At 55.1% G+C, this 21722-nt stretch overlaps 1 protein-coding gene across 1 annotated transcript; it reads left to right on the top strand.

The window, feature by feature from the left end:
* The first annotated feature begins 266 nt into the window (after nucleotides 1-266).
* Nucleotides 267-21408, top strand: LIPG (lipase G, endothelial type). Its single transcript, XM_056138237.1, has 10 exons — nucleotides 267-374; nucleotides 3225-3391; nucleotides 5033-5212; nucleotides 6313-6424; nucleotides 11608-11829; nucleotides 13960-14202; nucleotides 15265-15385; nucleotides 16385-16603; nucleotides 17889-17993; nucleotides 20829-21408. Exons 1-10 carry the CDS (start codon nucleotides 278-280, stop codon nucleotides 20848-20850), a joined length of 1488 nt encoding a protein of 495 aa, XP_055994212.1. The 5' UTR covers nucleotides 267-277; the 3' UTR covers nucleotides 20851-21408.
* Nucleotides 21409-21722: the final 314 nt, after the last annotated feature.

A 21722-nucleotide genomic window follows, 5' to 3' on the forward strand; every position in this document is an offset into this window, starting at 1 on the left:
TCACGCCCACTGGCCCCTGGCCCCGACACACCCCGCTGAACTTTTTTTAGTTATCTGCTTTTTTTCCCCTTTTTCACCTGCACCTGGAGCGTGTGAGCGCCCCGCGCGCGCGGGCTGAGAAAGCGGCTACACTTGGGGAGTCTCATTGGCTCGGACCTGGGTGCAAACTCGGAGAAGTTTTAACTTTTTTTTTTTAAATGAAAAGTTTGTGTGGTTTTGCGCGGCGGTGAAACTTTTCCTCTTCGCAGAGCTCGGCGCTGGGGGTATGCGCGGGAAGATGAGGAGCTGCGTTCCTCTGCTCAGCCTCTGGAGCGCCTATTGTTGCGTTGCCGCCGCAGGCCCCGCGCCCCTGGGTCCCGAGGAACGGCTGCAAGGTAACGTGACTGGCCCTGGGCCCCCGCCGCAAGCCCCCAGCCCCTCTGTGCCCCGGCCCCTGGTGTCTTGCCCACCCTTCGCGCGTACCTCCGCGCTCCCACCGTTCCCGCGGAATCGCCCCGCGTGGCCGCCGAGCTGTCCCTTGCGTCCGCTTTGCAGCTTCTCCGAAGGGGCGTCCCAACCCCGTTCCCCTGCGCGCAACCCTCTCTCAGGATAGAGTTCTCAGAATCTGGGGCTGTCCAGCCAGCCGAGCTGACTGCCCGCCCGCTGGCCCGTCCTCCCGTCCACCTTGGCTTTGTACCTGGAGGCTGGCCAGGCTGGAAGGTTGTTGGAAGCAGCCCGTTCGCCTGGCCTTGCGAGCGTCGGTGGGTAGCTGGCTCTGCTTGGACCCCGGCAACCCCGCAGCTAGGGAGGCCGAGAAGCTGCAGGGTTTAATATCCCCAGGTGGCCTGCCACCTCTCCTCACCTCCCTCCTTCCTGAGGTTGCCGATTCTTCCTTCTGACTTCTCTCTCTCTGGCTTCCTTTGGCTGGCAGAAGCTTGGAGTAAGGGTAGGGCCACGCAGCTGGAGTCCTGTGTCAGGTAGGGAGGCAGTGGGGAGTCGGGGAAGCCACTGATTTCATCTCTCATTCTGCTGAGGTTGGAGCGAGCAATGTTGGCACTTAAATGGGAGGTGGACTATGGACTAACGGGAACATTTGATGTAACTTCACCTGTGCAACACGCTTCCGGAGAGTTAATCACGGTCCTCTCAACTCCAGTGCAAACGGGCAGGCTGCCCTGCATGGATGGCTCCTGCAGACCTTGTTAAATGTGAATGCGCCATCCAGGCTTTTGCGTTCTGCCATGCTGAGTATTCGTGGGCCATTTCTTGCATTCACAAAAGCATTGCTTGCCTGCTCACCCAGGGCCAAGTGTTGGGGAGAGTGGCAAGTAAAGCAGATGCCATCTGGGGCTCACTTTTCAGTGATGAGTAGATCCCACAACTTAAAAAAAAAAAAAGGCAGGGCATGAGAGCTAGCACAGGGGCTAGTGCAGAGGGGTAGTTTGTGTTGCGTGCAGCTGACTCTGGTCTAATCCCTGGCACCCCATATGGTCCCTCAACACTACTAGAGATCACTCCTGACCACATCAGGTGCCCCCCAAAGAAACTCCCCTACTCAAACCCCCAAAACCATATAAGTGCTCTTCAGGGTTAGGGAGAAAAAAAAATAATGAAGCCACAGAGGAAGGTTGGCAGGAGATGATGCAGTTGTAATATACTGTCAGGCTTCACCGTGAGAAGCTGATCTCTAAGGAAGTGGAGAGCCCACCAGGAACCACCGTGAGAAGAGTGATCCTAGAGACCCAGGGTTGGGGCTGGCTGTGTTGTGTTGCTGGTGGTGGGTAGGAAGCGAGGGAAGTGAGGATCAGAAGACCAGGCGCTAAGCTGAGCCTTCATGCCCCTGTCTGCCCTGCCGGCCCCGCCGGCCCCGCGATATTCCCTTCCCTTTTCTCCTTAACTGTCCTGTCCTGTGTGGGTGGTGTGGCGGCGGCCTACCAGGAGGGCCTGGTTCAAATTTCTGTCCGCTAGGGCTTTTGTTCCTGACTTCACCCACAAAGTTCTGCTCACGTGTATTTAGTTGCATTTTCTGGAACTTTATCCTTTTTGCATCTGGTGCCGACATCTGCCCCTTCCGGCCCCCTCCCCGCCGGGTTGGTCTGTGGCTGTGAGACCACGGGCTTCTGAGCTCAAGGGTGAGGGAAGGTTCCTGGGAGGGCCGTTCGCGGCTCTGCTCTGGGTTTCCAGGTGGCCCAGGATTTTCCAAGTGACAGCTGGAGTTCCTCTTTTTTTCCTGGCCCCTGTTCCAGGGAGCGTCTGTGAGATGCAGAAGGACTGTTTTGGTGGGGCTCCTCGGTGATGATGTGAAAATAAATGATTGTGCCCAGAACTGCAGTCTTTGTGCCCATTGGCTAGGGTTTCACCGTGTGTGCGTGGTGGGTGCAGAAGGAAAGGGTCTCCTGCTCCTAGAAGTTTCTCCATGCTTCAAAACTTTCTGTATTGAACTAGGGCTGAGCCCGGCAGACAGACGGCCGAGGCCTTTGGAGCAAGTGCTGCTCGGGCAATGGGAGTACTTGGGGAACCCGCGCATAGTTGGGGTGACAGCCTCTTACCTCCAGTTCCCAAGTCCCAAGTCTCTCCAAATGGAAAGCTCTGTTTGGGAGACTTATTTGGCACCTAGACTAGGTTTCCCCCCACGGGATCTTATCTGGCAGCAAAAAAAAAAAAAAAAAAAAAAAAAAAACCAACCCAAATAAGCTCTATCAAGTCTTTATCCCACCCCCAAATGTGAGTAATTATAGGAGTGATAGCACAGTGGTAGGGCATTCACCTTACAAGCGGCCAACATGGCCGACCCGAGTTCGATTCCTCCGCCCCTCTCGGAGAGCCCGGCAAGCTACCGAGAGTATTCGATATGCCAGACACAGTAACAACAAAGTCTCCAATGGAGACGTTACTGGGCCCGCTCGAGCAAATCGACGATCAACGGGAGGGCCTTTACCTTTACCTTTACCTTACCTCATAGATATAAGAGTGATGTTTGCCAAGAAGGTGAGGCTGGGGAGATAGTACAGTGGGAAGGGTACTTGCCTTGCACACAGCTGGCCCGGGTTCAATCCCAGCACCCCGTATGACCCCAGGAGTGATCCCTGAGTGCAGAGCCAGGAGTAAGCCCTGAGCACCGCCAAGGAATGACCCCCAAATTAAAGTTTAAAAATTTAAAACAAACCCAGAAACGCAGAGGATTAGAGTCATTGGCTCCGGGCTGTACCTTTCCAAGACCCCCCACCTCTGTTCTTTCTCCCCAGATGGGTTTCTCAGACCCGCAGCGGAGCCGGCTGTGAGGTTTAACCTCCGCACCTCCACGGACCCAGAACACGAAGGCTGCTACCTCACCCTCGGCCACGACCACCCCTTGGCCACCTGTGGCTTCAACACGACCGCCAAAACCTTTTTCATCCTTCACGGCTGGACGGTGAGGGAGGCCGAGCCCACCTGCTTCCCACCCGAGCTGGTTTCCTTTGTCTGGGCGCCTGGAATATCATCCGGAAGCTCTCCCACGTCTCCCACTCTCTCCACTCTCTCCTTGGGGGCGGCTTGTGTTTCAGACAGCTGTGAAGGGTGGAACGGGCGCTCGGCGGAGGGGCCAGGCTGGACCCCAGCAGGGTGGTACTTCACGCGGGCACACAGCATGCTTTCAGAATGGGGCTCTCCGGAGCTCCCGGGCCCAGCTCCGCGGGCTCTTAAGGCCCCTCTAATTACACTTAATTACCTTGGTCAACCACTGCCTGGCGGGGGCCATCCCTCCGCCAGAGCTGAGCCGCACTCCAGCAACTTGACTGGCTCCGAGTCTCTGCGGAACCAGCTGGCCGGGGTTGCTGGCTGCGGTTGGCACGGTGCCCTCCTGTGTGCAAAGAGGTGGCTCCGCTTAAAGGCAGTGGGGCCCTTTATGTGCCCTAGCTGAGCAATTCACATTGAAAGGCCCATGACAAACTTCAACAAAAAAGGCCTTTAACACTCCGCTTTAGAAGCCTTTGACTAGGGAGGGATTTATTCATTCATCGAATGACAGTCACGAGGAAAATGGCACTATTAAGGGAGCAGGTTTCTGCTTGGGCTAATTGGGAGGGGGCATTCCTCCTTTTGAGGATGCGAAATTCATATCCTTTACATGCTTTCTGGGTCTTTAGGTCTATCGCAGGCTGCCCGGGGTCGGGCCTGGCGGGAGGGGGTAGGCGCCTACCTCCCTCCATCCACTGAAAGAGCCGACTCCAACCGCCTCCTTCAGTCTGTCCATCCGGCACGGCCTTACGATTCTCGAGTCCTGCCTTGGGATCTTTTTAAGGCCCCCCTGTCAAAATGCAAATACAAACGGCCTGCAACTTTCCAATGGGTCGCATTCCAGAAAGTTCTTTTGTAGTCTTTGGGAACTTCCAGCAGCAGTTGCTCATAGAAGGGAGATTGTAAACGGAGTTGGGTTCCCAGGCCAGGCACAGAAAATCTATTTATCTAATAATGTACTTGTGGCTCCGTTTGCAACCGGACCTAGCCGCCATTTGCAAGTCGGCGGTGTGGGAAAATGCGTTTTGGGTTCTAATTTGCGATTCCGTGGATGGAGCTTTCCTGCTCGGGGGTCACCGGGGGTGACAGAGATGGGCTGTGGGAAGGGGGCCTTTGTTAACTCTGCGCTTGCCTAGGAGACAGCTTCTCCCTGCGACTCAGTGAGAGAAGCAATTCACCAGGGCAACCGGTCCCCCTGCCTTCCTGTGACTGTCCAAGCTCTGGCCTGTCTGTGACGGGGACCCAGGTTAACATCAGGCTGGCAAGGCACCAACACATTCTCATTGTGACCGCCACGAGCAGCGGCCTCAAATGCCTGCTAAGGAGGTTTTGACGGGAAAAGCTTGATGGGATGAAATGAACAAGGGGGAATGGGGAAAACAAGCAGGTTTGGGGTCCTTCGGCTTGTGCTGGCTTTATACAGGTACATATGTTGGGGCCTTTGGACCGCTGTTGTCGGGGTTCTGGAATCGACCAGCTAGTGGATTCTAGAACTGGGGAAGGGTTTCTGACCTGCGGCGGAAGAGTTTGGTGAAGTGCCTTGCTTTCTTGGCAGATGAGCGGCATGTTTGAAAACTGGCTGTACAAGCTTGTGTCCGCCCTGCAGACCAGAGAGAAGGGAGCGAACGTGGTGGTGGTAGACTGGCTCCCCCTGGCCCACCAGCTCTACACGGACGCCGTGAACAACACCAGGGTGGTGGGGCACAGCCTGGCCAGGATGCTTGACTGGCTGCAGGTACAGGGGCGTGGGGGAGGGGACTACATCCAGCCGTGCTCCGGGCTCACTCCTGGCGGGGATTGGGGGACCCTTTGGGGTGTTGGGGATCAAACAGGGGTCAGCCACGTGCAAGACCAGCACCTTACCTGCTGTGCTATTTGCTCTGTCCCTGCTCTTGGCCCCGAGGGACGGCTATCCTGAGGGTGGTGAGGTAGGATTCAAACAAATGCATCTTCATGGCTCCATAGGGAAAATAGAGCTTGAGGTCTTTTTTCTCTAAGTTAACGATTTTCTGAGATCAAATTATAGGAGGAAGAGGATTATCTGGGCAGTGTGAGTGTGACAACACACACACACACACACACACACACTCTCACATGAACTGCACTCTAAGCCAGAATCTCACACACGGATGCCATGTGCTCTATTGCTGGCTAGATACCCTCCCGCCCCACTTCCTTTCGCTCAGGATTCTCAAACATTTCTTTATTCCTCTGCCTCAGTTTTTTTTTGGGGGGGGGGTTTACACCCAGTGGTACTCAGGGGCCGCACCTGGCTCTTGTGCTCAGTTACCACCCTCCGTGATCCCAGGTGGTGCCGGGATTTGAACCCATGTTGCAGCCTGCAGCCACAGCCATATGAGCCGGGCACCTTCATCTTTGCACTCTCTCTCTAGCTTGCCTCAGTTGTTCCACAGAACTCAGTCTCTGAACCGTGGAGTCAAGCCTTGAGCTGCTCTCACGCTCTCAGCGGTGTGCCTGGTCGGCGCAGTGCTTGTGAGTCCCAGGGGATGTGTGGCAAGGAGGCAGCTCTAGAGCCCCCGAGGGTGGGCATGGAGGCTGGCACTGAGTTCGGCTCGGACCCCAACGCTGTCACCCACCTGCTCAGATCTCGCCAGAAAGAGAAGCAGGCAGAGGCCCCGGGAGGCAGTTGCGGCCCCCCTCACCCTGCCCTCGGTGCTGTGCGTTTTGAGGATCCCCGAGGCCTGACCTTCCTTTCCTGTCACATGCCCAGCTGAGTACCAGGGACTCTGGCCCGGCTCAGGCCTCTCCTCCTGCTCCTTTCACCTCTTCCCGCGGGGGGCTGCCCGGTGCCCACACTCCTGTGGTCTTTCGCAGGGAAAGGACGGCTTTGCTCTCGGCAATGTCCACTTGATTGGCTACAGTCTTGGCGCTCACGTGGCTGGCTACGCTGGCAACTTTGTGAACGGCACTGTGGGCAGGATCACGGGTAAGTGGCTCCCACCTCGTCCTCGGCAGGCTGAGCTGCCCAGCTCCCTCCCTCCCTCCCTCCCTCCCTTCTTCCCTTTCTTCCTTCCTCCTTCCTTCTTTCCTTCCCTCTTTTCTCCTTTCCTTCCTCCCTGCCTTCCTTCCTGATTTCCTCCCTCCCTTCCTCTCACCCTCCTTCCCTCTCTCCCTCCCTCCCTCCTTTTCCTTCTTCTCTTTCTTCCTCCTTTCCTTCCTCCTTCCTTCCCTCTTTCCTTCCCTCCCTTCCTCCTTTCCTTCCTCCCCGCCTTCCTTCCTCCCTCCCTTCCTTCCTTTTCCCCTTCCTACCTTCCTCCCATCCCTCCCTCTTTCCCTTCCTTCCTCCTTCCCTCCCTTCCTTCCTCCCTTTCTCCAATCCTCCCTCTCTTCCTCCCTTTCTCCCTCCCTCCTTTTCTCCCTTCCTTCCTTCTTTCTCCCTTCCTACATTTCTCCAGTCTCCCTCTTTCCCTCCCTTCCTCCTCCCTTCCTTCTTTCCCCTGCCTTCTTTACTCACATCTCTTCCTCTTTTCCTTCCTTTCTCCAATCCTCCCTCCTTCCTTCCCTCCCTCCTTCCCTTCCTCCCTCTCTCCCTCCCTTCCTCCCATTTCCCCCGTCTTTTAATTTTTTTTCCAACTAGTTGATCTCTTTCTAGATTTAATCTTGAGTCTGTGGAACAGGGCTGACAGATGAGTTTACATGACTGCAGTGGTGGGGTGTGGGGCTAGGGGCAGACTGGACTGGAGCCCTGACCCGCAGGGTTTGGGGCTCACTCTTGTTCCCCCACCACTGTAGGAGATTTATGGGAAAACTGGTTGCAGCTTCTCCTTTGAACTTGGCCTCTAATTTCTGCTGACTCTCCTGCACCCTCTGTGGTGTTGTGCTGAGTGCTTCGTTAGCCAATTATTCCCTGGTCTTCTCCGGGGCCAGACCTGCATCAAGGGACCTTTCTGGGGGTGGCGCCCCAATTGTCAGCATGAAACCGAGCTCTTCGGCAACTTTAGCAGGCGCTAAAGAGCATCATCGAATGGTTCTGGAAAGTAGAAAAAGTTCCTCGTGCCCTTTTGGGCCCCTTAACAGACAAGGTTTCCTCTAGGCTAAAAATCAATGATAAATTAGTTGCCCGGAACTGATTCCCTTTATGCTGGCTAGGGAGAGTCCCCGTCCCTGGCATGTGAGGACGGCTCCAGCCCAACCCGGCCACCCCAAGCCCTCTTCCCCCTTCCAGTATCTTTTCCATTTCAGTCCCAGCATCCCCCTTGCAACCTGCTGGGTATCTAATTAGTCGCCTAGATGAAGCGTTGGTCCTTTCTCTCCCTGTAGTATTTTTGTTAGATTTGAAAATATGTTTTGGGGTCCGGGAAGTGGCTCAGTGAGAGAATCTTTGCCTTTCCTGTGTGAGGCCCTGCCTTTGGTTGCTGCATCTCTCTCTCTCTCTCTCTCTCTCTCTCTCTCTCTCTCTCTTCTCCCCTCCCCGCCTTCTCTTTCTCTCTCATAGCTGGAGAAATTTGTTTCTGGTTATCAGACTGCAGGTTTGAGCTGCTTCCGGGTGGCCAGTGGTGGCCAGTGATAGGGTGGCCACAGGTGACAGCTCATTAACCCATTGGTGGTCCAGAGCGAATGGGCCCTGAGCCCCTCTGAGCTCTGTTGTTCTTGTCCCTCCTTCTAGTCCCCAGCAGGCGGCCTGGCGCTCGAAGTCAGCCGGCCGTGTTCACACCGCCCCCCCCCCTCACCCCTGCCCCCCAGTGCAGGGCAGGACCTTGTCTCGCTGCCGCCAGGACAGACAAACCCCCTTTGCCTGCAATCTAAATTTGAGATGAGACAGGCCTTTGGGGCCTTTTGCCTGGCCAGGCTGGGTGGCAGCTGGCGGGCCGGGAACTTCGTGGTCAGAATGCTAATCAGCCCTGCTGCTGTCTGCAGGGCGCAGGGACCTCCTGTCAGAAGCCTAACTCAGGCCTCTGCTTCGGCTGTGGAGTGGAGGGTCTGGGCTGAGCATGACAGAAAGGAGGGGTCTCCCTCCAGCGGCCAGCAGCCCCCCAGAGAGTGTGGTGGTCCCCAGAGGCATGCTGATGTTCATGCCTCATGGAGGGGGGTGTGCCCTTGTCCCTGTTTGTGGGCACGCCCGGAGGCCTGGGATACAGAGCCCACAGCTGGAAGGTGGAGCAGAAAGCTTGGTCCTGCTCGGGTTAGAGAGCTGGTCCTGGGGCTCGCCTGGGCCTTCCCTTTGTGCATTTCTTGGGGGATTCAGATACACTTGGGAAGGGGTGGAGTGTTGCGAGAGGCACCTGTGCCATGCGGCTCTCTGGGCTTGTTTGTCGTCGTGGGAAGCCCAACTGCACTAGCTCGAGTCTGCCCCATGTCGTGTGAGGTCACACGCAGCCTAGAGAGGGCCTTTGACATCACGGTCAAGGCGGGAACAGACACAGCGCGTCCAGTCATCCCGAGAGCTGCGGCCCGCACCCAGGCTGGCCACATTCCAGGCCCGACTCCGTCACGGAACCAGGCTGCCTCCTGGAGAGCTAGAAGTGCCAGGCGCTGCTGAGGGCAGCGGGTCCTGTCCCCTGACAGCATGCCCAGCCCTGAGGTTCTGAGGTTTTCCCGTGTGCTGGCACGCACGCATGCATGTGGTAGCACCTTGACAGCTGGACTGGGCGGAACTTGGGGAGGGATCCAATCCCCCATCTCCACTAAACAAGCCAAATGTGCATCCTTTGTAGGCCCTGGGGTGTCAGGCCAGGACAGTCGGGGGAGGGGAGGGCTGGGTCTGCACACCCTGGGGGTCTTTGCGAAGCCCCTGGGGGCCAGCATGCCTCCCCCACAGCCCTGTTTCCATGGCAGTGACCGGCTGCTAGAGACTTTTGTTCACACCCAGCAGAGCCCCTCTCTTGGTTGCAAAACAGAATGACCCTCTGCTGCTTTTGATTTTTTTTTATCTTCCAGAGGGACAGGGAGAGACCCGGGGAGGCTGCTGGGGCAGGTGCCAGGGTCCTTGCAGGCTCCGGACAGAGGACGCTGCTTTCTGGGTTCTGTTGCATTCTGGGCTCCCGCTTGGCCCCATCCTCGAGCTTTCTTTGAAACTTCTGCAAAGTCCAGTGTGTCTGCCATTCCCCTTTCTCCACAGAGATGGATTCTGCAGGTTTACCAGGAATGCTAGCAATAGCTCTGCTCTGGACTGATCCTCAGGCGAGCTCTTCAGGGTCATTCCGTGCTCTGGGTCTGTTGGCGGGACCTAGGGAAATGAGTTCTGGTCTCATCTCCACCTTTCATGACTCTGTCCTTGGTGTGTCTCCTGCCCGGGAGGCTTCTTGGCCTCTATACTAGGCGCACTGGAGCCCGAGGATGCTTTCTTGTGGGAGATGATCTGTGCTTCTGGGATGCTTCCAGTACCCCTCGCTGTGAGATGCTGGAAGCTTCTCTACAGAGATCTGCTCATTGGGAATAAAATCACCCCCCAGTAAAGATCAGATGATCTCCCACTTCCTTTGCTGCCCAAGGTCTTTTCTTAGCTTTTCCCAAGTATGCTCTGTGTCTGTAGACAGAAGAGCTTTCTGTGGAGACAGGAGCGGTAGCACAGCAGATAGGGCGTTTGCCTTGCACACAGCCGACCCGGGTTCGATTCTCAGCATCCCATATGGCTCCCCGAGTACCACCAGGAGTAATTTCTGAGTGCAGAGCGAGGAGTAACCCCTGAGCATCACCGGTTGTGACCAAAAAAGCAAAAAATAAAAGAGCTTTCTGCGTTGGGGCAACACATTTCCCATTCTTCCTTGGGCTTGGTGATAGGAACTGGTATTCACATCGACAGCAATGTGCTTGCTGGGATTTTGTGCACTCGAATACCTGGAGGGCCAGGGAGATGGCTCAGAGGACTGGAACATGTGTCTCACCTGCAGAGTCTTGGGCTCCGTCCTCAGCTCCCAAGTACCGTGCTTGGGAATGGCCCCTAAGGACGACCTGGTGTGGCTCTAACCCCACAACAGACCTGTAGATTCCATTTTAGAAATGATACAGCAGTGTTGAGTGGCTTTTCAAAATTTCGTCCAGAGGCTACCTACTTTGAGAAACCCCAGGGGTATCAATGTGTATTTCTGGAGACCACACCAGATCTACCAATCAGAATCTCAGGGAGCACAGAGACTTTGCATAGTGTGTGTTTTGTATTCTTTTTTAGCGATTTCCTGTTTCTTTGTGGTTCCAGTATTAAAGGATGGTGAAAATATCTTTATTTAAAAATTTGTTTTTAAATAGTTTTTTTTTGGGGTCATATCCAGCTGTGCTCACTCCTGGCTCTGCACCCCTGGTGGACTCGAACCCTGTGGGATGCTGGGGATCAAATCCAGGTCAACCACATGCAAGACAAACACTCTACCCACTGTATTGCCTCTGTAACCTGGAAATTCTCTCTTAGTGATGCGTATCACTGGCCTGTTTCCTTTCCCTAAGGTTGGAGTGACCTTCCAGAGTCTTTTAAATCTACAGAGGGGAATTTGGACTCTGTGTGTGTGTGTGTGTGTGTGTAGGGGGGGGAGCGGGTTGGGTCATGCCCTGTGGTGCTCAGGGCTTATGCCTGTATCTGTACTCAGGGATCACTCCTGGTGGTACTCAGGACTTACACCTGTCTCTGTGCTCAGGGGGTCACTCCTGATGGTGTTTAGGGGACTGTATATAATTGCTGGGGATCTAACCTGGGTCAGCCATGTGCAGGGAAAGCACTTTTATTTCCAGCCTGGAATCTATGAATTCCTTTTTTTTTTTTAATTGAATCACTGTGAGATACAGAGTTACAAAGCTGTACATGGTGGGTTTCAGTCATACACTGTTCCAACACCCATCCCTCCACCAGTATAAGTTTCCCACCACACCAATGTCCCCAGTTTCCCTCCTGCAACCCTCCCTGCTGCCTGTCTTTATGGCAGGCACTTTCCTTCTTTGTCTCTGTCTCTGTCTCTGTCTCTGTCTGTCTGTCTGTCTCTCTCTCTGACTCTTAACACGCTGCCCAATGATGTTTGCAGTTTCAAACATCATTGAGAATCATCCGAGTGCTTTCCAATGCTGCTTCCTCTCCAATACAGAAAGTTACAAGTAAAAAGTGTTTCTCCCTGTAGCTGTGAAAGAGGGGAAATCTGAATGTGGCCCTCCTGATGGGTGGTCTCGGCTCCCCCTTCTGTGTAGGTCTGGATCCTGCTGGGCCCCTGTTCGAAGGGGCAGACATCCACAGGAGGCTGTCCCCTGACGACGCGGACTTCGTGGACGTGCTCCACACCTACACGCGTTCCTTCGGCTTGAGCATCGGCATCCAGATGCCCGTGGGCCACATCGACATCTACCCCAACGGAGGGGACTTCCAGCCGGGCTGTGGGCTCAATGATGTCCTGGGGTCTATTGCCTACGGAAGTGAGTGCCTCGAGGTTTCTGTTTTACACAGTGGTTTGGCTCAGGGATTGGGTCTCCTCCTGCAGCCAGAGTTGTCTGGCGGGGGGTCCCAGCACCATTCACCACCTCCCCCTCATCCTCCTGCAGGCCTGCAAACAGGCTCTGAGTCATATTCAGCGCTTAAATAGCTTAATATGACGCATGAGCTGTAACCTATTTATTATTATTATTAACAATAAATTTTGTTATTATTGACCCTGTTTAGTATAGTAAGTAGGCAACAAATCTTGAGCGGGCCCAGTAACAACAAGTCTCAAAATGAAGACATTTTGTTACTGTGTTTGGCATATCGAATATGTCACGGGTGGCTTGCCAGGCTTTGTTGTGCAGGTGAGATACTCTCAGTAGCTTGCCAGGCTCTCCGAGAGGGGCAGAGGAATCGAACCCAGCTTAGCTGGGCTGGCTGCACGCAAGGCAAATGCCCAACCGCTGTGCTATCGCTCCAGCCCATCATAGAGGGAAATATATATATATATATATATATATATATATCTTTATATATCTTGGCTACCCGTGGTGTGTTCGATATGCCAAAAACAGTAACAATAACGGAACTCATTCCCTGACCCTGAAAGAGTCTCCAATACAGCAGTGTTGAGAAAGACGAGTAAGGAGAGGCTGCTAAAATCTCAGGGCTGGAATGAATGGAGACATTGAATGCCACCTGTCCTAACCCGCGGGACTAGTCAACGTGGATAACCGGGAGAGGGTACATGAGTGGGGAAAAAGAGAGACAGACAAATGGGAGCAAGACAAGACTCTGATCAAGCTCCAAATTTATTTCTCCCAAGCTAGCTTTTTATAATTGATTACATGAGGAAGTGGGCAAAATGGGGAATTAACGAGGCATCCAGATTTTCAGTGAATCAGGGTGTGAGCCCTATGGCGGGCTCATGGTCGTTATCTCAGGTGTAGCTCAGAAACGTACTTTAACATTTTTCCAAGAAGAGATTATTTCCTAAATTGCAGGTTAAGCTGTACTGACATTTTGTCTTCCGGCAAAAATAAGTGGATATTCTTAAATATTAGGCATGTAGATCTATATCTGTGATGTTTTCTCAATGTTCACGGTAGTGCACGTCTTGCATGCACTATAATTTAACTTTCATCACAGTTCTTTGGTGTCGGGGATCCAATCCAGGGCCTCACACATGTGAGACAAGTGCTCGACTGCTGAGCTACCTCCCTAAGTTTGCAATATTTCACAGATGTAAAAGCAAGATGCCTTGTCCTTTTGCTCATAACTTGTCTTCAGAATGCCTGAGCCAACTCGCAGCTGACTTGGGCTGAACTGCATTTGCTACTGAGCCTGAGGTGGGGGCCCAGACATCTGTCCCTCTGCAGGCTTATCTCTTCATCGTCTTGGGTCAGGCAGCAGTTTCAGATCTTGGCGCAGGCCCTTTCCCTGCATCGACACTGCCCTCAGCCCCATGCTACCATTTTTACCTCACCTTGGGATATCCAAGTAATCCTGCAGGACCTGGTGGTCCATACAGGGAAAAGGGATGGTGGCACTTGTTGGACTGGTGAGGATAGCGGGGGAGGGGGGCGGGCGTTGGTGATAGTGGGGAGTGTCTTCCAAGCAGTGCTCAGGAGGCCTGGGGGTTCCTCCATGAGTATCTGAACCAACTGGACCAGAAGTTCAATGTTTGAACCCTGCAGTGTTCAGAAGCCTCCAGGGCTGCACCTGGTGATGCTTGGGGGTTGGGGTTGGGTGACCCTGTGGTGCCAGGGCTCCAACTGGGGTCAGCCGCATGCCAGGCTTGTGCGTTAACCCCAGTATTATCTCTCCAGCCTCCACCTAGAACTTTTTTTTCCTTTTTTTGGGTCACACCTTTTTTGGGGTCACACCCGATGATGCTGAAGGGTCATTCCTGGCTCTGCACTCAGGAATCACTCCTGGCAGTGCTGGGGGACATAGGATATGTTGGGGATTGAACCCTGGTTGGCTGTGTGCAAGGCAAACACTCTACCCATTGTACTATTGCCTCGGCCCCAAGTCTTCAATTCTTGAGTGTCCTCCTGGGCTCCGGAGTGGGTGCCTGACCCAGAAGTGGCCAACTCTGCCCCTTCTCCATCTCCCCCTTTCAGCCCTGGCCGAGGTGGTGAAGTGTGAGCACGAGCGGGCTGTCCACCTCTTCGTGGACTCCCTGGTGAACGAAGACAAGCCGAGCTTTGCATTCCAGTGCACGGACCCGAACCGCTTCAAGAAGGGCATCTGTCTCAGCTGCCGCAAGAACCGCTGCAACAGCATTGGCTACAACGCCAAGAAGATGAGGAACAAGAGGAACAGCAAAATGTACCTGAAAACCCGGGCCGGCATGCCTTTCAGAGGTGACCCTGGGTCCCCACAGCATCCCCATGAACCACCTTTGCCTTCCTTCCATGGGGTTCCCCAGGACTCATCCCAGCCCAAAGGGGAGCCTGGCACAGCTCCATCCAACACTGTGGATCACACCAGACTGCCTGCCCGCGGGGAAACTTATCTCTAAAAATCGGGGATATGTGTGGGATGGGCGGGCAGACAGCTCAAAGGCACAGGGCACAGGCCTTGTGGGTATGAGGCCCTGGGCCCCGGTAACTGCTGGGTATCCCCTCTGTGCTGTGAGTTGTTGTGTCTCCATCACAGCGTTGGTTTTCCCAGTTGAGTTTCCCAGTAAATCTCAGGCGGGAGCCTGGGAGGCTCACGGGGTGAGCTCGGCTCTTGGCTGTAGGACCCGTTGGTTGCTGGGTGCTCTATGTGTGGTATTTGAAGCTGAGCCCGATATCTCGGTTCTGAGCTCAGGGTGACTGGATCTGAGTTCCTCGGGGTTCCCCCAAGTCTTCCGGCCTTGGTGAAGTGGGATGCCATTGGGGAGAAGGGGGCAGGGGCAGGAGTCTGGGTTAGGCCCGAGGGATATACCAGCTATCCCAGAATACTTGTGGCACCCCTTTTTTTTTCCTTTCAATATTTCGTAGTGAAACTTTGGAAAAGCCACAGAGTGTGGGGGAACTCGATCAAGGCCATAGAGTGTCGGTAACAAAGCCTGGTACTAGAGTACAGACCGAGAGCACCAGATTAAGGGGAATAAGTGGACCAGAGCTGACCCAGAAACATGGCGGGGGGGGGGAATCACGGACACGGTGGACGTGGTGGACTGAGGTCACTGTGTACACCAAGACCAGAAATATCAACCCCCTAAATTAAAAAAAAAAAGGTCAGATAATGGTTAAACCCTATCTGGGGGCCAAAATTTGGTATCAGATCTGGGACACTTATCCAGTGAAATACGGTGGTTCCCTGCAAGTTCTGTGGGCTGGGTTCAACGGAGTCTGTGGCCGAGGTGGGGGGGCGGGGAGGGGGTCCTGAGAGATGGAACAAGGCTCCCAAACATCCATGTCCTGTTGTCCCCACAGTTTACCATTATCAGCTGAAGATCCACATTTTCAGCTACCAGCACACGGCGGAAATCGAGCCCAGCTTTTACGTGACCCTTTATGGCACCAATGCCGACTCCCAGGTGCTGCCTCTGGAGATGTAAGCCACTTGGCTCCTGGGCTGGGTTCAGGACGGGGGGGGATGGGGCCAGGAAGGAGGCACGCTCAGGGGGTTGACAGCCAGAGTGGGACCGTCTCCCCTTGGCATCGGGCAGGGTGGGCTGATGGGGAGGCAGGGCGTCATCCCAGCTGGGGTGCTCCTGAGTGTGCCAGATCAAGCCCTTGACTCAGAGCTGTGCTGGGCTGGAAGCTGCCCATTGAATCACAGCACGCGAAGCTGCTGGGTCAGACTTCAGAACCGCCTCTCGGTGTAGCCTCCGCCTGTCAGCTACAGCTCTGGGCCAGCGAGGACTGACTCCACATGTACCTCCCAAGCGCTGATGTTGGGGAAGCCTGAGCTGCCTGCCTGGGTTTTGTTGATGTGTTTGTTTTTGGGTTTGGAGTCCCATCCAGTGATGCCAGGGGTTACTCCTGGCTCTGCACTCAGGAATTAGCCTCGATGGTGCTCGGGGGACCATATGGGATGCCCAGGATAGAACCTGGCTCAGCCATATGCAAGGCAAATGCTTTACCCATTGTTTATAATCCCGACCCCTGCACATGCGGGTACTTAGTGCTATGTGGAGCTGTGCTGGGAAATTGAAGTCATGTCATCCAACGCTTGCTTTCAGTGTTCAGGGGCTAGGTGGCAGATCCGGTGTGTGTGTGCCCAGGGCCAGGTGGAGACTGCAAGTGCCAGATGAGGGGGCAGGGGCCCCCAAGAGGCAGATACTAGGGCTTCTGGGTAAAATGGGGCTTGTTGCTCCCTGTCCTGCTCCCCCTGGAAGCCTCAGATGGGGGGCAGAGGCTCTCGGTGGTTGGAGAGGGTGCGAGAGGGCACAGCTGAGCACCGCCCTGACCCGGCTTGGGGGTGGTGAAGCCCTGAGCTAGGGAAGGACCTACCTGCTCGTGTCTCTCCGGTCACGGTGAGGTCGGCCCCCATATCACCTTGGGGGTCCTGGTGGGTGGGAGCGAGACCAGCTTCTCTCTTGCCCTACAGAGTGGAGAAGATCGGGTTGAATGCCACCAACACCTTCCTGGTCTACACCGAGGAGGACCTGGGTGACCTTCTGAAGATCAAACTCAGCTGGGAGGGTGCCTCTGAGTCCTGGTACAACCTGTGGAAGGAGCTTCGCAGCTACCTGTCCCAACCCCGCCGTCTGGGGCGGGAGCTGAGTATCAGGCGTATCCGGGTCAAGTCTGGAGAAACGCAGCAGAAGTGAGTGTCTGGGACCCTCTGGGGGCTTGGGTCCACCATGCCCTTGGGGTCCACCATGCCCTTGGGGTACTCTTTCCTTTGCAAGCCTTCGTGGCTTCAGCACTTGGGTGCAACAATGTGAGGAGTCGTGCATTTGCATTTTTATTTTTTTATTTTTTTGCCTTGGGGGCCACACCCAGCAGCGCTCAGGGGTGACTCCTGGCAGCGCTCTCTGAACTGTTGGGGCCAGTCTTGAGTCTTGACTCCAGAGAAAGTTGTTCTATCACCTTCCTTCTTCCCATCTCCTGGGAACTTCTGGGCATTCTGTCGGGCGGGATTGGTCCTCTGCTCTTCTAATTTTTAGGTTTGGTTTGGTTTGGTGTTTGGGCCACTCCTGGCGGTGCTCAGGGATTTTTTCCTGCTTCTGCTACTCAGGTAGAGTAGCTTCTGGTGGACTCAGGGGACCTTTTGGGAAGGTGGTAGGGATGGAACTGGGGTCAGCGGAGCAAGTGCCCGACCCGCTGTCCTATCGCTCTGGCCCCATCTCTGCTCTTATTCTAATTTGCATTTCCTGATGGTACCTAATGGACTATCACCTCCTGGAGAAGTTCTTTGTGCTGTTGGGACGTGGCTAGTGTCCAGCAGCCCTGGGGTCAGGGGTGCCCCACATCTGTTGGACTCATGCTCGCTTGCCCACCACTGAGGCTGGGGCAGTCCACTGACTTGGCTGCATGTTCTAGTCGTGGTGGTTGTCAGGCCTCTGCCCCATCCTGGCTGGCTCATCGCTGATTCTCCGAGCTCAGTGGCACTTGTTCATGTATTTACGAGCTCCTGGGTTCTGCCACCTTCTGAGTTTAGCGTCTGCTGTGGACGTAGGAATCTGAGTGTAGAGAGTATGTGACGGTGGAGCCCTAACGTCACAAAGGATTCCATACCCTAAAGAAAGGGCAGTTACAGAAGGGACATTTGTAGGAGCTTCTTAGGCGGGTGGGAGCACCAGCAGTCAGCCTTTTGGACAGAAGGGGATGGGGTGGATGAGCAGTGAGTGCAGGATATGCATGTGTATTGCCTGGAATTCAACCCCAGGCTATGCCCAACCCCCTCAATGATGTTTGGGGACTTTGGGGGAGGCCAGGTGTAGGGTGCCTGTGGGAAGAGTGTTCTGGGGGTCCTTGTGGTTCTGGAATCAGCGTGGCCCCATGAGAACCCTCTTCCACTTGCTCTGGCCTCCAGAGTTCTGCCTGGTGGGCACGCCCTGCACCAGGGCCCTGCAGTGCTGGCCATAGCCATCCCTCTTCCCTCCTAGGCTGACTTTCTGCGCCCAAGACCCTGAGACCACCAACATCGGCCCAGGCCGGGAGCTCTGGTTTCACAAGTGCCAGGAAGGCTGGAGGACGAAGAATGAAACCAGGTAACGGGGCTTTTGCTTCCACCAGTCTGTGCAGCTTGTGGTGAGAGTCCTCGAGTGTGGACAGGGGGCGGGACACTTGGGACATCCTTGGGAAAGAGTAGGTGGCATTTCCTCCCCGGGGGAAACTGAGCTCAGGAGACCTGGGATATGAAGCTAATGTGTAGGGGGTGGGGGTGGGGGTGGGGGAGGGGAACCTTGTATTGCCTTGCCCCTGCCCTGGGCTGTTGGAGTGGGGTCTTTCCGTTTCCGAGTGCTGCTTCCCCCATCTTATATTTTTGGGGTGAGTTGGTTTTTGGGCCACACCTGGCGATGCTCAGGGGTTACTCCTGGCTCCACACTCAGGAATTACTCCTAGTGGGCTTGGGGGACCCTCTGGGATGCCGGGGATCGAGCCTGGGTTGTCTGCCTGCAAGGCAACCACCTACCTGCTATGCTATCTCCCCGCACCCCACCCTGCCCTGTCCCCCCCCATCTGAAACTAAGCTTCTCTGCCATGGCTGACTCAGTGGGAAGTTTCTAGAACTCTGGATGTCCTGGAAATTGGGTTGAGTGGAGTGGGAGTGAGAGAGTGAGAGCAGCACGAAGCACGAGCCCATTGGGGGTCTTCTGGAACCCACTTGGTGTGACTGGGTGTGAGTGTGGAGAGCCTCCTTGCTCGCCCCTCGCAGCCCCAGGCTGGAGTCCCGTCTTCTGTCTTGTGAGGCGTGAGGAGTTTAGGCCCATCCACCTATCTGGGCTGCAGGGGCACTGACCTGGGTGCAGTTGGGGAAACCGAGGCATGGGAGGTCAGGGCAGGGCGGTGGGAGGAGGGGACAGTGAGTTTCCCGCAAGCCCATGCTTTCACGCAGGTGCACGGAGGTCCCGCCGGCCCAGCTGCCGGCTCACCTTGCCCCGGTATCAATTATGGAGCAGCTGAGCTGCGCCTGGGCTGGGTCCCCTGTGATTAGCCGTCTGCCAGCTGGGGTGGGGTCCGACACCGGCACAGCTGCTCTGTGTCCTGTTCAGGGCCATCCGCATGCCCACAGGACTGTGGGGTGCTGGGTTCTGCTCCCGTCTGATTATGGGACTCAGTCTAGGGCAGGGGCAGTGATCTCCCCTCTAAACATCATTTGAAATTTGGGGTGCCAGAATGTGCGTCTCGCCCCGTGCCTCCCCTGCCTCCGTAACATCACTGAGCCCCAGAACAGCCCTGAGAGACTGGGCATGCCCAGGAAATATCTCTATTCTTAGCCATTTCATAGCTATTTTTATCGAAACAATTATACAATTGCACTTTAGGTAACATGGCTACAATAGCTTTAAATGCTATTGATGTCCAAAGCATCTATGTCCAAAGTTACTACCCCTTTTCCGCCACCAACACGCCCACCAACTTACCCTCTACCACTGTCCCCTTGGCACCTCGGGTCCACCTCTAGCACTGGCAAACCCCCAGCACTGGCAAACAGTACCCTCATTATTCTTGTTTTTTATTTTATTTTATTTTTTTCTTTTTGGATCATACCCAGCAATGCACAGGGGCTACTCCTGGCTCATGCACTCAGGAATTACTCCTGGCGGTGCTCGGGGGACCCTATGGGATGCTGGGAATTGAAACTGGGTCGGCTGCATGCAAGGCAAACACCCAACCCACAATGCTATTGCTCCAGCCCCTCTTGGTTTGTTTTTTTGTTTTCTGTTGGGGCCACACCTGGCAGTGCTCAGGGATCACTGTGGGGTACCAGGAATGGAACCTTTGCAAGGCAAGCACCCTCCCTGCTGTATTAATTCCCCAGCCCGTTCTTGTTATTTATTTACTTATTGTTTTGGTGGGTGGGGGGGCACACCCAGAGATGCTCCGACGTTACTCCAGACTCAGCATGCAGGAATCACTCCTGCCGGTGCTTGAGGAACCATATGGGATGCTGGGGATCAAACCCCCAGTCGGCTGTGTGAGGCAAGCGCCTTACCCCGGTACTATCTCTGCAGCTCCTTTTCCTTCTTGTTATAATTAAAAGATCGTTTCTTCTACATTCCCACCAGAACTTTGTAACTGTTGCGAATGCTAGTCACCCTCACCGCCTGAGCTGGAAGCCCAGGGGGTCGGAGCCTGAGGGTGCCCGGGGCTGCATCACCGTGGAGTGTTCTCTCTGCAAGAGGGGAGGAGGCGCCAGAGGGAAGCAGTGTGCAGGCTAGTCGGGGTCCAGAGAGAATCCAGCGCCTCTCTGGCCGCCCCTCCTGGCCACACTCTAGTCTCTCGATTATTTCTAGATCAAGGTAGAGAGCACCCACAATGATTTCTTCCCCTCATTACCTTGTGAGCATGCGTGTGCATGTGTTAGTGTATGAGCACGTGTTGATGTGTGTATATGCACACACATGTACACGTATGCAAGTGTGTGCTACAGTGAGTGCCATGCTGAGAACGTAACTGGGGTGCCCTGCAGTGTAGACCCCAGGAGCCGTGAGCGAGCTGTGGCGTGGCCTTGGGCATGGGTTGTGTCATGGAGGCCCTGGGCGATTTTCCATTTCTTCTTTATTTATTTTTTTTTTTTTTGCTTCTTGGGTCACACCAGGCGATGCTCAGGGGTTCCACCTGGCTCTGCATTCAGGAATGACTCCTGGCGGTGCTCGGGGGACCATGGGAATCAAACCCGGGTCGGCTGCATGCAAGGCAAACGCCCTACCAGCTGTGCTATCACTCCAGCCCCCCCATTTCTTCTGAAGGGGGAGTTAGGAGGGGTCCTGAGAGTGGATGAGGCTTGCCCTGGAGGGGAGCAGAGCACCCATGGTGGGGGCTGGCGGGCTTGCCAAGCAGGCGCACCCACACACCATTTCCGTGCTCCTTCCTTCCAGCCCACCCCTGGACCTGCCCTGATCGCCTACCTTCTGTGCCTGTGGAGGAAAGTTACTGCCCAGGAGCCCCAGAGGGCCGTTGCCCCTCGGCCGGACGCTGGAGCAGTGAGCTGCCTGCTGGCGAGGACCCGTCCTGCTGAAAGTTCCGCCTCTCGAACAGCTTGTCTCCAGATCTGAGTGTGGCTGGCCACTGGCCCGGCCCCTCACTGCCCCTCCTGCCCCTGCTGGTCACTCAGAGACTGGATGAGCCAATGTGTGGTGTGGGGCCACCTGAGCTGCGCCAAGGGCTTATGCGGAGCTGGGACCTCAGGACTTCAGGGGCCCCGATGCATTTGTTGTTGGGACTCAATGGGCTGCACTGATCAGGTGTTCGGACCACACCCAGCTTGTGCCTAGGGCTTAGTGCTCAGGGAGCACTCCTGACCAGCCCACGGGACCACATGTGGTGCCAGGGATTGAACCTGGGTTGGCTGCGTGCAGGGCACATTCCCTACCCATTGTATTGTTTCTCCTGTCCCTTTTCGGTTCCTCTCAAGACATTCTGTCCTGTAGACCAAGTTGCTCTCCAAAGTACACACCAGCTAATTACTCACTCCCGGACTGGGCATGTCAAATACTTAAAAATTACTTCACACTTCACCTGAGGTGCATCTTTAAAGCCCCTGGGGCTATTTCCTCATTTGGACAGTCAATGGGGTTGAGGTTTCTCCACTCTTGCCAGCTTTCATGCTCGGTGAGTGCACTTTTGTTGAAAGGCAAGCCAGGCCTGGGAGCAGGGTCCCCAAAGAGTCACAAGTCATCAGCAACATATCAGGCCCCCTTGGGACCGGGATAGTGGTGGTTGCTGACCAGGGTCTCTTCTGTGTAGCAGTGTCCCCTAGGCACACATTCTGG

Source organism: Sorex fumeus, unplaced genomic scaffold, assembly GCF_029834395.1.
Source record: "Sorex fumeus unplaced genomic scaffold, SorFum_2.1 ptg000128l, whole genome shotgun sequence".
Taxonomy (NCBI): domain Eukaryota; kingdom Metazoa; phylum Chordata; class Mammalia; order Eulipotyphla; family Soricidae; genus Sorex; species Sorex fumeus.